Source organism: Ictalurus furcatus, chromosome 25 (genome assembly GCF_023375685.1).
Source record: "Ictalurus furcatus strain D&B chromosome 25, Billie_1.0, whole genome shotgun sequence".
Lineage (NCBI taxonomy): Eukaryota > Metazoa > Chordata > Actinopteri > Siluriformes > Ictaluridae > Ictalurus > Ictalurus furcatus.
The window spans coordinates 10,366,966-10,382,970 of NC_071279.1; the positions used below are offsets into that span (position 1 = coordinate 10,366,966).

Sequence of the window (16,005 nt, forward strand, 5' to 3'; positions counted from 1 at the left end):
CGTGTTTGTTTTGCTAACGGCTTGCAACATGAATCGCAGTTTAACTTGGACCACAGCTGAGTTAAAATGCATATTTTTTAACAATTTTCAAAAACGCCTAAAAACACAGAAGTTTACAAGCTGTTTAGCGAGCGTCTAATGATGTGTAATGGCTCTTCTCCAAAACTGTTGAACTGCAACAATGTTGTAACATTGACTAAGTTTACATGGACAGCAGTAATCTAATTACTGACCTTATTCTGAATAAGACAATATTGTGATTAAGGTGTTTACATGAGTCGCTTTTAGAATATTCCTTTCATGTTCCCGTTTTACATGTTATAGAACATAGATGGGTTAATGGCACACATCATTACGTCCCCACGCCACGCCGTCCGACGTTCCCTTCAGAATTTCACGTATCAACATACAGTTCGTCTTCGTTATGGTACCGTATACAGTTTTGAGTGTTTCATTTTTAATTTTATGAAAGCATCAAGTGCAGTTAATTATTTGTCATGCTATACGTGCAAATAGATGACTGCTTGAAGCCGTGGGCTGCGTCCCAAACCACGTACTCCTACTATATACCAGGTAAGTACGCGGTTTGGGACGCAGCCGTGCTCTCTTGTTCGCCGTCAAACAGTTGACGGTTGATTTTATGAAAGCTTCGATTTCAGTTAATTATTTGTCATGCTATACGTGCTAATAGACGACTGCTTGAAGCTGTGGGCTGTGTCCGAAACCGCATACTTAACTACTATATAGCAGCCGATATACAGTACATGTATTTCTCCTACTATATAGTAGGTAGGTACGTAGTTTCGGACGCAGCCATGCTCTCTTCTTTACAAATGATGGCCGTGTGTGTACGTGCCCTGTTGTAAAATGCGGTGAAAACTCCCACACGGCGTTAATAGTGTGATTAAGGTGTGTACATGTCTGTAATGCACTTCAATAATGCGACTAAAACAGGAATACTCCACATGTCTTAGTTCCATTTGTGTTTGCTTCAAGTATGACTTTAGTCAGATTAAGTTCATCAATAATCGCTGTTTACATGCTAGTTTCTTAAGCAGAGTATCATCTTAATCGGGTTAATATCGGATTATTGTTGTCCATATAAACGTACCGATTGATGAAACATGGATTCCTTCTCAAACTGATAAATTATAATAATTACAGTTAAAAAGAAAGCCACAATAAGCTTGTGGAGCTGCTGTCTATCCATCTTGATGGATGACTGCTATGAGCAGAAGCCCGGAACATAAAGAGGCACACTCTGACCAATGAGAGGACAGTTTACTCATATGTGATTTACGTAAACGCATTTTGGTGCGCTTTGAAATGTTGCCTTGTGAAAGCGAACTGAGATAAGTAATTGTAACAATTCAAGTAATAAATTTGTCCATATTCTCTGCTTAGATATTTTTTTGCACAGCGTGTCCTCCATAGTTATCTTAAAACTGAAAAACACACACACACACACACACACACACACACATATATACAGAGAGAGAGCTAGGAAACTCAACTGGATTGAGTTGAGGGAGACAGATTATACTCAATAGCAGCTTTTGTCAAGTCACAAGGGAGACAGCAAAGCTTCCAAACTCCCATACTGTACACTAAACCTCAGCTCTGTCCAGCCTGCAGAGATACTTCTTCATGTGACTTCAAACATACAGTATACGTGTTCATCCTGCCAGAACATTGAGGCCAGGGTGAGGGAGAGAGAGGTGAAACAGCACAGACTGTGTTTTTCTTTTGTAGTATGCAACATTTGTGAGAGACTGACAACAGTAGCTTAAGTGGCAAACCACTTTTTTCTGTCTTTAGCTGCTGTGTATCTATAGTTTTCCATTATTCCCCAGCTGGTGCTGTTTATTTAATGGATTTTCCCCTGACTGATCACCTCTCCAGCACTCATTTCTCTTTCTCTCTCCCCATTACAACCTTCTCGAACATTCTATCACTCTTTCATTCACACATGGATACTCATATCCACACACACACACACACACACACACACACACAAAGGCATTCTATTGACCTGCTTCATCAGACATGAACTGTCATTCTTTAATAGCCTTCATTAAGACAGTCAGCACTCTTGGGCTCACGTTACATTAGCCACAGCACAAAATGATGATAAGCCAGCATTTCCACATGTCCTTGTCACAACAGGCCAAAAATCATCCATGTTAGCATCCAAAAACCTTGTCTTTTTGGCTCTCACTTGCCGCCAGCTGCAAATTTTTGGAATCCTTAGCCTAATGAGCATCAACAACTTGAGGTCCTCATAAATTTCCTTCGTTCATGCCAAGATACCCTTCCACAAACATGTTGTGAAGATCAGACTCTGATCGATACCTGTTCTTTAAATAAAACAGGGCACTCACTCACACCTGATCATCATCCCATTGATTGAAAACACCTGACTCTAATTTCACCTTCAAATTAACTGCTAATCCTAGAGGTTCACATACTTTTGCCACTCACAGATATGTAATATTGGATCATTTTCCTCAATAAATAAATGACCAAGTACAATATTTCTGTCTCCTTTGTTTAATCAGGTTCTCTTTGTCTACATTTAGGACTTTGACATGAAACCTGATGATGTTTTAGGTCATATTTATTTAGATATATAGAAAATTCAGAAACTTTCAAGCCCCACTGTATATTTTCTTTTTAACAAATCCCGAATCAGTCGACCTCCACCAAAATATTTTACACGTTGTGTAGTCCCATGTATCATGCGCCTGTATTGTGCTGTAGAGGAATGGCATTTAATCCAACCGAATATGTGCAAAATAATAAAATCTCCTTAACTTGACGTGAGACCTCACCCACATACTCACATGCAGTGTGCTACAGAGGTTAGGGTGAATATGTTCGTAATAAATAATTGCACCATGAGAGATGAGAGGCAGTGTGTTTTTTATTCCGATCGCTCAACCTTGATGACCCCGTCTCTGTCTGCTGCTACCACAAAGCCAGGTAGCCACTAATTAGAGGCTGTCATGGAAATTGTCAGAGTTATGGCCAAAGCTTTGATTAGAAAGAGAGAGGCAAAGAGAAGGAGAAGTACACAGATGACTGAAGGGCTCACCGCCTCTCCTGCTCCGTGTCTGCAGGCGACTAGGCCTGAGAGAGAGGTAATTAGTGAGGAGAGGACTGAACTCAATCACAGTTGCCACCTGTGCCAACACACACATAGACACATGTACACAGTGTGAACAAGCGGGTGGGCAGTTAAAATGACTCCCTTGAGAGAAGAACTGGCAAGAAATCAGCTGCCCATGGCTCCCTGTGGGGATGGTGCAGCATATGGAGGAGCGTGTGAGTCTGTGTGTGTGTGTGTGTGTGTGTGTGTTGGAGGGATGTTCCGTGTGTAAGAGCTTGAACGGATGAGCTATCCAGAAATAACAGCAAAACTTAGCATTGAAAGTCTTAAGAGACCTAAAGCACTAAATTATTAAAATTAATAAAGTGTTTTGCAGCAATACCTTGAGTTCTGGAGTGCCCGATTGCATTAAAAAAAAGTATCTGCTCCGTCCGTAAATTTTAATGGTTTTTATTTTTATTGATGCAGTCCTCTTTCCTCCTCTCAGACACATACGCTTGCACGCACACTCTCTAATGATATTAGAGTAAGTGGAACAGACATAGTAATTTACATCAACATCTGTTTTTATGTGCGCCAAACTGCTTTATTGGGCCGGTCAAATCTCATTTCCATGCAAATCAGAAGCAGCTGAGGACGAGGAAGATGACACTCCGGATGTGCCGGGGCTGACTTTTGAAACTAAGTGCTGATTGAGAGGGGTCTCCATATTAGACGAATTATGGAAATCGTACATGATTGGGGTGAGGGATCATTCTGCAAATTTCATTTCTACATATTTGTAAATTGTATACTTACAAGACAATTTTTTTTAGCATCCGAGGAATAGAGTGCAGCTACATACACACAACTGAGTCCTATGATATTGTGGACGGTGTCCAATGTATTTTTAGTGTTCAGATGTTGCACTACACTTGTTTTCTAGCAGTTAATGTGGTCAATGTGGTCAATTTCACTCTCTCTCACACAGACATGACAAGAGGTTTGCTCTGTCTTTCTTCCCTCTAAAATACTCAATCTCTCTCAGTGGAAGAGTGAAAAATTCGAATGGATGATGTTGGCAGGCCTTCAGAAGGCCTCAATGCGATTAACTGAGTCACTGGGACTCACACAGAGTTCTGCTGAGTCGCATTAATGAAATTAGGAAGTTGCTCCTCTTCATCAGAGAGAGGCCCTGAGGGAGATGCCAACAAGCAGGAGCTGTGAAGTGTAGAGGCACAGGCACGAAGATGCAGACATTGTATTAAATTTAAAGTCTGATTCTGTCACTGTACAGCTTGGCAATGTTACATTGCACTGAAATTAGGTTTTCAAAGACATGCGTTGTAAGCTGATTGACATTTCCAGATTGTCTGTAGTGTGTGAATGTGTGTGTGTGTGTGTGTGTGATTGTGCCCTGCAATGGGTTAGCATCCCATCCAGGGTGTCTCCCAACTGGTGCCTAGAATTCCCTGGGAAAGGGTCCAGGCTCCCCATGACCATGTGTAAGATAAGTGACATGGAAAATGGATGGAAGTTCAGCAAATAAGATAATGAAAAAAAGAAGATATACATAATGAATCAGTCCTTTACCACTATAAATGGTCTGCACTTATATAACTTTAGCGGTTTTACAAAGCGCCTTACATTGGTTCACACACACACACAATTGTAGCAGAGCTGCCACGCAAGGAGCAACTTGGGGTTCAGTGTCTCGCACAAGGACACTTCGGCACGTGGAGTCACGTGGGCCGGGAATCGAACCGCCAACCCTATGATTAGTGGATAACCCGCTCTAGCAACTGAGCCACAGCTGCCCATATTACCATAGTACTATATTACTTTGTCCTGTTTAGCATGCATAAGTGGTCAGCGATTAAGTTGAGATGACTCACATGTATTTACAAAATACCTGCCCAATGGTGGCCCGGTGTCACTAGTCTAGATTTTATTAAGTGTAATATTTGAGGAGCACTTCTTATTAAAAAAAATAAAATAAAAGCTTTGCATATTCGATCCATTCATTAGGTAGAGCAGCTAGGTCAAGGTCAAGATACAGAATGGTCACGGATAGTACAGAATGGAGCTGGTCAAGCAGGTCTCAAAAACAGAGCATGAACTGGTCAACTGGATTTTCTAGCAGGGTGATAAGAGCATTCTCCATTTTGGATTTGCTGTTCTATGAAGGTCAGTCTGTGATTTGATCCATGTGCTGTGATTTGCCAACCCAAAAACATAACCTATCTCTTAGGCTTTCATGCCTCAAACCACCAAAAGGTAGTTCAGCCCTCTGTGTAAATTATGCTCAAGTCTTCTCTTTCATCAAGTCTTAAAAATTTGAAATGGGAGTTGTAAAGTCCCGTTCTAGCTCCACCAGTGTTGCACTCTTCTCTCGTTTTTTTTATTTTACTCTCCTTTCTTTGTACTCTATAATCGTTTGTCAACTTGCGCCTCTTCTAAAAGCTTCAAAAAAAATGTGACAATTCTCTGGAGACACTGTCAAAAGTCCATCAAATTGTCTGTCAAGTCTTTTCATACCAGCAAGTTATAACGCTGTTAAGCTGTTTGTAACCAGATATCACGCTGACTGACAGTGGACAGCAAGAACAACGCAGGGAATGAAGGTGAGAAAAAATGGACATGGTTTAATAAGCCAGAGAACACCTGACAGTGGACTAAAAAAAGGGCAGAGAATGAGAGGGATAGACAGAGATGAAGAGAGATGGAGAGGAGTACCAGAATAAGGTATGGCCTTGAAGGTAATAGAGGGCAGCACTTTTCAGGTCTAATAAAAGCTTTAAAACAGCCACAGTGACAGGATCCAGTCATCCTGCCTCATAGCCTATCACTGTGATATACACCCAGGCTATACACATACAGACACACACACACAAACACACACACACACATACACCAGCCTGACTCCTCTATTTTTCTATAACAGGTCTAAGTCGTGGGATTACCACCACAGTGACACAAGAGCTCTGTAATAGAAAAGAGCAGCAGAGGTTGGAGTGTCATCAGCCTCTCCACAGCGATGTCTCCTCTTCACGAAAAGCACGTTAAACAAGGCGTCAGGAAAACTAGGTATTGGGGGATGACATACAACGAATGTCTATTAGATATAGACCTGCTTGTTACACCTGCTAATCCACATCGTATAGACAGGGGTCTGCAATTTTATTATTATTTAATGATGATCCAACTATTAACTTATTCTTTGTCATGGCTGTCATCATTATTATTAAGTTATAACTTCAGTTGAATGTTTTTAAATTTTATCCATTAACACTAAACTAGGATACATGCTGTTATATACACTCACTGTCCACTTTATTAGGAACACCTACACATTCATGCAGTTATCTAATCATGTGGCGGCAACACAATGCAAAAAAAATCATGCAGATACAGGTCAAGAGATTTAATGTTCACATCAATCATCAGAATGGTGGAAAATGTGTGATCTCTGTGACTTTGACCGTGGCATGGTTGTTGGTACCAGTTGGGCAGTTTTGGTTATTTCAGAAACTGCTGATCTCCTTTCCACACACAACAGTCTGTAGAGATTACACAGAATGGTATGGAAAACAAAAATCATTGAGTGAGCGACAGTTCCGTAGGTGGAAACGCATGCTGATAAGAGAGGTTAGAGGTTCAATCTGAAATTCCCAGGAGATCAGCAGTTTCTGAAATACTCAAACCAACCCTTCTGGTACCAACAAGCAATTTGAAAAGCTGGAAAAAACAGCCAGAATTTTTTGTTGTGTTTTCCCAGTGCTTAAAGAGGATAGTAGTATGATTCATAAGTAATAATGTTAATTTTATAAAATATTCTAGGCTAGGCACCCACTTTGGGTTTAAATTCTCACACACACATGAGATAAGATGAGATTCAGTGTTATTGTCTGTGTGCAGTGTACACACACAGAGGAAATGAAATGCAGTTATGTATGCATAAAGAAATATTTGGAGCACTAAACAGATAGTTGCATTGCATTATACCCCTAATATGTACACATTTTATTTATGCTTGTTTGTTTATGCCATATGATTTCCACTGAAGCACTGGATTCAATAAAACCCATCTTTTCACTCTGCCATGCACAACCACATCACAAGATCAGTTGGTGAAATTATAATAATGAGAAGATCTAATTGCACAAATAAATAAATTCTGTGGTACATATTTCTTTTATGTGCCTAATATTTGAGTAGTTAGAATGAATCCCTACAGGGATCACAAGAAGGTCCCTCGAAATATTTCAGAAAGGAATCAAACCTGATTGCAATAGGTTTGAGAGCGGCCGATGTAGAAGATCAGCAAAAACGTCTGGGTTACACATGTAACCCTGTTCCCTGAGAAGGGAACGAGATGTTGCATTTAGCTTAACACAATGGGGGCGCCTCTCGCGCGTGACCGGCATCTGAAGCTTGTGAAAATCATGCCTATTTATAGGCCTGCCATGATCAGGTGACGTGGCAATTAAGCGCGTCACGTGATATAAATATGGCATCTATGAACCGTGCCATCAGCCTCTATTATCTGAAGCAAAGACGCAATTCACAGGCCTGCCCTGGTATGACAAAGCTACGCAACATCTCGTTCCCTTCTCAGGGAACAGGATTACATGTGTAATCCAGACGTTCCCTGAGAAGGGAACTTCGACATTGCGTTTAGCATAACACTATGGGAACGAGAATACCCACAACGTCATACCGAGCGTACGGCCTGGTCAAAAAGACCCAAGCACGAGGGTCACTGCAAGACACTCAAGCCCGGGGTGGAATGAATATCCAGGCTGTAATAACGAATGAATATGTGTCTCGTTTCCTCCGGGTACTCCAGTTTCCTCCCCCAGTCCAAAGACATGCATGGTAGGCTGATTGGTGTGTTTAAAGTGTCCATAGTGTATGAATGGGTTTGTGAGTGTGTATGTGATTGTGCCCTGCGATGGACTGGCACCCTGTCCAGGGTGTACCCCGCCTTGTGCCCGATGCTCCCTGGGATTGGCTCCAGGTTCCCCCACGACCCTGAAGAAGGAGTAAGCAGTAGAAGATGGATGGATGGATGGATGTGTGTCTCGTAGACCACCCTGTAGCAGCACACACATCCTGTAAGGATACCCCTTTGGACAAAGCCTTCATGGAGGCAACCGCCCTAGTGGAATGAGCCCTTATGCCCAGAGGCATAGCAAGACCACGCGCCTCATAAGCAATAGAGATTGCTTCCACTATCCAATTAGAGATGTGCTGCTTTGACACAGCATCACCTCTACTGTCGCCGCCAAAGCGGACCAGCAGCTGCTCCGACTTACGCCACTGGCCGGAGTGATGGACGTAAGTACAGAGAGCCCTTACTGGAAACAGCAGGTGCATTCTCTCTTGTTCCGGTGTGGGGAATGGAGGAGGGCAGAAAACCTGCAACACCACAGGGTGGGCAGCCGATGTAGGCACTTTAGGAATATAATCCGGCATAGGATACAGGAAGGCCTTGGCTAATCCAGGGGCAAAGTCCATGCAGGAAGGGGAAACAGAGAGAGCTTGTAGATCTCCTACTCGCTTGAGAGATGTCAGGGCCAGCAGAAGAGCTACCTTTAGAGTCAGAAGCTTCTCAGAGGCTGACTCTAAGGGCTCAAATGGGGCCCCTGACAGACCTTCCAGGACCACAGAAAGGTCCCAGGAAGGTATGCGTGGCCTGCAGATGGGGCCCACCCCGCTGAGAAACGTTCTTGTAAGAACTCCAGGACTGTAGCTATTGCGCAGTTCACTGGGTCTACAGTGGATCTCTGCGGATGGGAATCTCCCAAGGAGTGCCATCTAGCAGAGATATTATCTCTGAGAACCATTTTCAAGCAGGCCAATAAGGTGCTACTAGCAGCAGACATACTGTTTCGGTGAACTCTCGCTAGAACTTGTGGGAGCAGAGCGATTGGGGGAAAAGCGTACAGATGTGACCTCGGCCACATGTGCACCATGGCATCTAGCCCTAATTGTAGGTGAGGAGTGAAGGCAAACCACAGCGGGCCGTGTGTTGTCTCCTCGGAGGCGAACACATGCAGTCCCGCTTGGCCAAACCTCGCCATATGGACTCCACCACTTGTGGATGGAGCCACCAATTCCTGGGCCTCAGCCCTTGCCTCAACAGGATGTCTGCCTCCATATTCCCAGAATGTACATTGCACTCACTGACAAACTTATCTTCTGCCCAGAGAAGAATTAGTTGTGCCTGCCTGAACAGAGGGCGCAGACATAATCCTCCCTCGTGGTGAATATATGAGACCACCGCCGTGTTGTCTGTAAACACATGGTGACCTCTCAATTGAGGAAGAAGGAATTTCAGTGCTAGAAATATGGCCCACATCTAGTACTAGCACTAGTACTGGCCCGGGCTCCAGTCATGGATGCCCGGGTGAACTCGACACAACAGGGAAGGAACTGGCTGAATGCCGCTATATGTCGAGCTCACTCAGCAGGTCTGCTTGGTAGGCCTGCAACACTGTCATTGTCTGCAGTGACCCACAAGCAAGACTACTACTGCATAGGCCTTGCCCACCAATGCCACGGTGGCCTGGATGGCAAAGCTGGCCCCCCTAATTACCTGCCGTCGATGGAGAAAGGTAGCTTGCAAGCACCTCCTCCACCTTCAGCATAGCTAAATAGCCATGCCGTTCATTCCCCACAATGACCGAATAATTCAACATCGTGGGGTTATAAATACGGCTTATGCATGGTTTTCCCCCAGAAGCCTGATATTTTGTCATGCACTTCTGGAAGAAAGGGGAGTATTCTGCAGTGTGACGGATTTACTTTCACTGGGGAGAAAACAGCTCATCCAGCCTTCGTAATCACTTCAAGCAGCTCTTTATATGCTGCTCTCAGTTTTTAGCATATCCTTCTGGCTCCTTGGAGTCAGAGAGGAATTATTACTATTATTTTTGTGTGTGTGTGTTTTTTTTTCCTCTTTTTTCCCTTTTGGCTTAGCGGAAGGAGGAGTCACGACGCAAGCTCCAAAATCCAGCGGAGAGCCGAACCCAGAAGACAGAGCAAGAGATAGAGCAGCGCTCGTCTCCGGCTCTTTTTCCGGATCCATAAGAGATCCCCCGGCCCAGATCCGCGAGGCTCTGAAACCCAACTTGCTTCGGCTTCTGAGAAGAGCGTGAGTCGTGAGCAGAGCTACCTAATGTAAGCATTACCATGCGCAGCCTCTCGAGGCTGCCATCGCATGCTCCAACCCTTAGACACTTCACCCAGAAAGTGTGCACTACCTGTGATGAAATGGGAGCAAGCCGTAACACAGTTCCTGAATTCTCTCTCTCATATTTTTCTCCCTCGCTCATTCTTTTTTTCTTCTTCTCTTTTTTTAAAGGGATAGAAAAGTCCAGAGATTTTGAGAAAAGATAGAGAGGAAATGAAGCGTCTTTTTGTTTCTTTACACAAACAACTGACATGCTGTCTTTCGCTGAAGATAATAAGGCTGATGGCGCGGTTCACAGGTGCAATATTTATCTCACCTGATCATAGCAGGCCTATAAATAGGCATGATTTTACACAAGCTTCAGATGCCGGTCGCACGCGAGAGGCGCTCCCATAGTGTTATGCTAAATGCAACGTCGAAGTTCCCTTTGAATGGGAACACATACATTCTGCTCAGAGAACAGAGAATTCCCTTTCAAAGGGAACTCGACGTTGCGTTTAGCATAACAGTAGGGGCGCTCCCATACTGTTATGCCAAACGCAACGTCTCGTTCCCTTCTCAGGGAACAGGGTTACATACCCAGACGATCTTCAGTAATCAGTAGTCAAATGCTATAATTAAAAGCCAAAACCTTCCTCTGCACTCACACATGCAGAAAATGTCAAATGGACTAGAAGACTAATAGATAAGAGGGACCAAATATGAAACCACCACCAGACTCAATCCATCCAGACTCTTTATATATTTATTTTTTATAAACCTGTGATGCGTTTGCAATTGTTTTATATCCATGAGAGCAGAGTATTTTTGTGAATTTTTTTAACAAAAGATCAAAAGGTTAAACAATAAACACAATTTTTCACAGCCTTCCCTCACAGCTCATATTTACCAAGGGTGCCAATATTAGTGGAGGGCACTGTACATGTTTCCCAGAAGACAAAATAATAAGAATTTCGCAATTTTTATGATCTCTCATATTTTATTAAAATATGTTTCACATTTCCTAGATTCTGCAAGGTGTATGCAAACTTATGACCCCAACTGTATATTCTCAGTGTGTTTTATTCCCACTAGCCTGTTGTCCTGTACCGTACGTCACCAGTCTCTTTTCTGGAGAGTTAGCACATTGACTTGGAGCTAGCTCGCGTAAAAGCCCACAGCATTCTATTCCGACACATCTATTCAATTAGACCTGTTTGATTTCCCCAGAGAGCACCCCCCTCTCTCCTCTCCTCAAAACGCATCATTAACACAGGCTTAGCCTTCCTATGGGACCTCCTGCCTCGAGTCAGGCCCAAACTACAGAGCTGCTCTGAATCCAGGAAACAAACACCGTAGCCTGAAGCTTTCTGAGGAGGCACTGGAGCCCCATTTAGCTGGCTCTCAGTGATGCTTTATGAGCAGAACACACATTAAGCCAGGAGAAGCCAGGCTTAAAATCTTGACCAAATATCACTCACCGGCCCAACAATTTAATTCAAGTCAACTCAGCTCAAGTTTATTGTTTGTACTTCTATAAAACAGTGGTTTACAAAGTGAGGTCTGTGAATCATAACCAGGGGTGTATGTGTGTGGAATTACTTTACAGATGTTCTACAAAAGTTTGAGAATATGCTTCGTTGATCTTGGACATAAGGCACTGAAAAAATGGTGAGAATCTGTTGAACAACTGCTGATTGGTTTTTAGAAGGGAAATGGATCAGAAAAACAGGCAACTGTGCTGCAAGTAGTAATCTCTCTGATTCATCCAGAAGTCACAATTGATACAGAGTTTCAGAGTACTGGATCCCTACCCACTGTGCAAACTCCCTAGTAGTTCCCCCACTCACCCCTGACTTTTCATCGAAGATCTTGATCCCGCCGAAGGACACTGTAAGAAAAACTTTCTGCTTGTGTTCTCCTTTCGAGCGTGCTGAGGCTGCGATCCCCTATAGAAAACAGAAAAAAAAAAAGACACAAATTCATAACCTCGAGCTTAAAGTTTTTGGAGCTGATATACTGTATGCTGGTTCTTGGTAGGTGGGTTTGAATGTCAGGTTTTATACATTTATAAACTGAAATTTCATGAACAATCATATGGTGATAATACATATCAGTATGTTCAGTCATCACTGAAGTCTTGCATGCTCTTTAAACAAATTTGCATCGGCATCATTATGTGTCTTCCGTGGTTCAATGTCGAAAACAAACAGTTCCATGTTCCAGAAACATTTACTGTCAACATATTATACAGTCCTCTCTGAAACTACTGGACCGGCAAGGCCAATTAATTTATTTGTGCTGTACACCAAAGACATTTGGGTTTGAAATCAAAAGATGGTGATGAGATTAGAGTTTAAGATTTCAGCTTTTATTTCCTGGTATTTACATCTAGATGTGTTAAACAACATAAAACATGGAACCTTTCGTATCAGACCACCCAATGTTTAAGCGAACAAAGGTATAGGAACAGATCAGTCTTGAAGTAAATGCAAGTAAATAACACTTAATATTTGGCTATAGATCCCTTGCTTGCAATAACTGCATCGAGCCTGTGACTCGCTGACATTAGAAAATTGTTGGCTTCTTCTTTTGGGATGCTTTTCCAGGTTTTTACCACAGCCTCTTTCAGTTGTTGTTTGTTTTGGGGGTTTCTCCCTTCAGTCTCCTCTTCAGGAGGTGAAATGCTGCTCAACTGGGTGAAGGTCTAGACTTGGCCAGTCTAAAACCTTCCACTTTTCCCCCCTGATAAAGATCTTTGTTGAGTTGGCAGTGTGTTTTGGATCATTGTCTTGCTGCATGATGAAGTTCCTCCCGATTCATTTGGATGCATTTCTCTGTAAACCGGCAGACAAAATGTTCCTATAAACTTCTGAATTCTTTCTGCTGCTACCATCAGGAGTTCCATCATCAATAAAGATTAGTGAGCCTGTTCCAGAAGCAGCCATGCAAGCCCAAACCATGACACTACCTCCACCATGTTTCACAGATGAGTTTGTATGTTTTGGATCATGAGCAGATCCTTTCGTTCTCCACACTTAGGTCTTTCCATCACTTTGGTAGAGGTTAATCTTGGTTCCAGAACTTTTGTGGTTCATCTCTATATTTCTGGCTTTCCGATTCTTACTGCTCATGAGTGGTTTCTATCTTGTGGTATGGACACAATTCACTCACCAGAAACTCTGGTTTCTTTGTAAAGAAAGTCCACAACCTATTTTGAGACATCGAAGATTTTCGTAAAGCTAACTCATGAAAAATGCGTATGAATTTGAGCAAGCAAGGACGATGTGTAACCTTCATAACATTTTTTAATATCAATTGTAGTTAATATTTTTATGAATTTGGTAGTTTATTGTTTCACGCATTGTTGCAATGAAACATGGGGGAACATAAATATGTAAGTGTCGAACGATTAGTGAGCAAGCAGGACCAATTACACTTTCCCAAACATTAAACACACATTTGTGCATTTATTTACTTATTTATTTTTGCATGTGTACATTTATTTTTATGCACCATTGGGCTCTTTACTTTTAACAGCAAAATAACACTATTTTTCATGACCTTTATTTTTCATGTAAGATTGTGACAGTGTGTTTTTGACAGGACAAAAAATATGGTGCATGTGTGTATGTGTGTATGCGTTCAAGTGTGTGTATGTGCGTGCGTTTGCAAACTAGAAACTGATCTACAAAATGTTGTTACTTTTAACTACCCTGGGGGACTCTACTCATTCCTATCTCCCTCTGTTGTTCAATAACGTGATGCTGGTATCGATTGGTCCTGATTGGTGGAAGTCTGTGGGGCATGTGAGCACACCTCCTTTAGAATAACATAAACGTGTTCATTATTCACACAATGCAGGTGCACTTACTTGGAAAGCAACATTTGAAACATACTGAAGGCTGTGGAAAAAAAAGGATGGCTAGGTTCCAAAAGTGAAGCAGCACAACACAGCTGAAGCAGCATAGCACTGACGTATACAAATGCTTTCTGATCATAAACCCCAGCGCAGTTCTGAGCCGAGTATATACATGCAAGGAGTGTATGCATATGTGCACGGTTAGTGAGAGACAGAGAGAGAGGGCGAGAGATTAGTAATGATAATGCAGGGCCGTTTGTTTTCTAAGAAGTGAAGGATTGTGGGAATATGGTTATAGATTAGCTGCTGAAAAGACAGAGGGGATAAACAGCTGTGATTAATGGCAGCCTGACCTCCATTACAATTAATGCAAATCATGAAATCAACACTGATACACACACACATACATGCTTACATCTAAACACACACATACATGCTTACATATACATATGGATGCACTCACATACACACATACATACATACAGTATATGTATTACTGCACATACAGTACATACATACATATGTGTATTAAAGCAGCTAAATAATGTTATAGCTCATTTAGCTTTTCTAATTAAAAGTTAAAACCCTTTCGTGAGGGGATTCATTTCCCAAAAGGAGCTAAATACATTCCCACATACACACACAAACACGCACACACCCACCCACCCACACACACACACACCCTTGGCTGGGCAGTGCTGTTTACAGGGCTCATTAACTCAGCTGATGGATGTAGGGTATGAGAGATCATTCACATTGTGACTGCAGTCACACACACGCATGCAGAGCAGGCACACACCTTTAGCTTCATCATTGAGTCCTGACAGAGCTTGTCTCCTCTTGCGGCGGTGACCTCATCAATGCCGATGAGCTTGGCCTTGTAGCGGACACCATCCCCTTTAAAGCGCTTTATCAGAGCTGCCTCAGTGCGGTCCTGCCCTGAGGAGGGGGAGAGAGAGAGGGACACAACTATTAATTAAAGTTCACTGGCACTGCACATGTCACTAAAACAAGGGGAAAAAATTAAATATGTTGGCAGTATATATCTGTACGTTGTGTTCAAGGGCTGCACAATAATGGCTAAAAACTAATCACAATTATTTTGCTCAATATCATAAATATTTATCCTAATTAGGATTAAAAAAGTTTGGTCATACTTGATCATTTCTTTATCATCAAATTTGCAGAGAACAGCCTTTTATTTTCTTTTTGTTTTAGTATACTAAGGTCATGATTTACCAAATTCCCAAATTTAGTTCATTCATCTTCAGTAACTATTTTATCCTGGTCAGGATTGTGGTGGATCTGGGATTACTGATGTAATTTAGAACAGCTAATCAACCTTCTAGCATTTTTTTGAGAGATGTGAGAAAACCAGAGAACCCAGAAGAAACCCACACAGACACACGGAGAACATGTGTAATTGAACACACACCATAACCTGAGCTAAGGATTAAACCAGAGACCATATACCTGCTGCAACACCTTGCCACCCAGATCCTAAATAAAGAGTGCTAATATGCATGTGCAATCTGATAAACTGCATGTGTAGTTAATGGGCGTGTTGTGGGCAATTTACAAAGAATAACTCTGCCCTAATTGTTCTCAGTATCTATGGTGAATTTAAACCTTAAAGAGACTTCTGGAACACTAAAACGCATGCATATGTGATTATGGGTCAAGTATAATGCAGATTAAAGGTGATAATATACATTAAGAACTGTCCAAATACAATATCAATGCAAAATAAAGGCAGGTATACATGAGTTTTTGTTCTTCTCATAACGTATGTGTAAAAAATAAATAATATATATATAACGTGGGTGGACGGTGGCTTAGTGATTAGCATGTTCGCCTCACACCTCCAAGGTTGGGGGC

At 42.2% G+C, this 16,005-nt stretch overlaps 1 protein-coding gene across 1 annotated transcript in view; it reads right to left on the reverse strand.

Annotated features, from left to right (window-relative positions):
- dab1a (DAB adaptor protein 1a) overlaps positions 1-16,005 on the reverse strand; it is a 378,524-nt gene that overhangs the window by 42,741 nt on the left and 319,778 nt on the right. Inside the window, exons 4-5 of the mRNA XM_053613929.1 lie at positions 14,927-15,066; positions 12,116-12,214 (exon numbers count right to left, since the gene is read on the reverse strand). Coding sequence (XP_053469904.1) covers positions 12,116-12,214; positions 14,927-15,066 — 239 coding nt within the window. The remainder of the gene's footprint in view (positions 1-12,115; positions 12,215-14,926; positions 15,067-16,005) is intronic.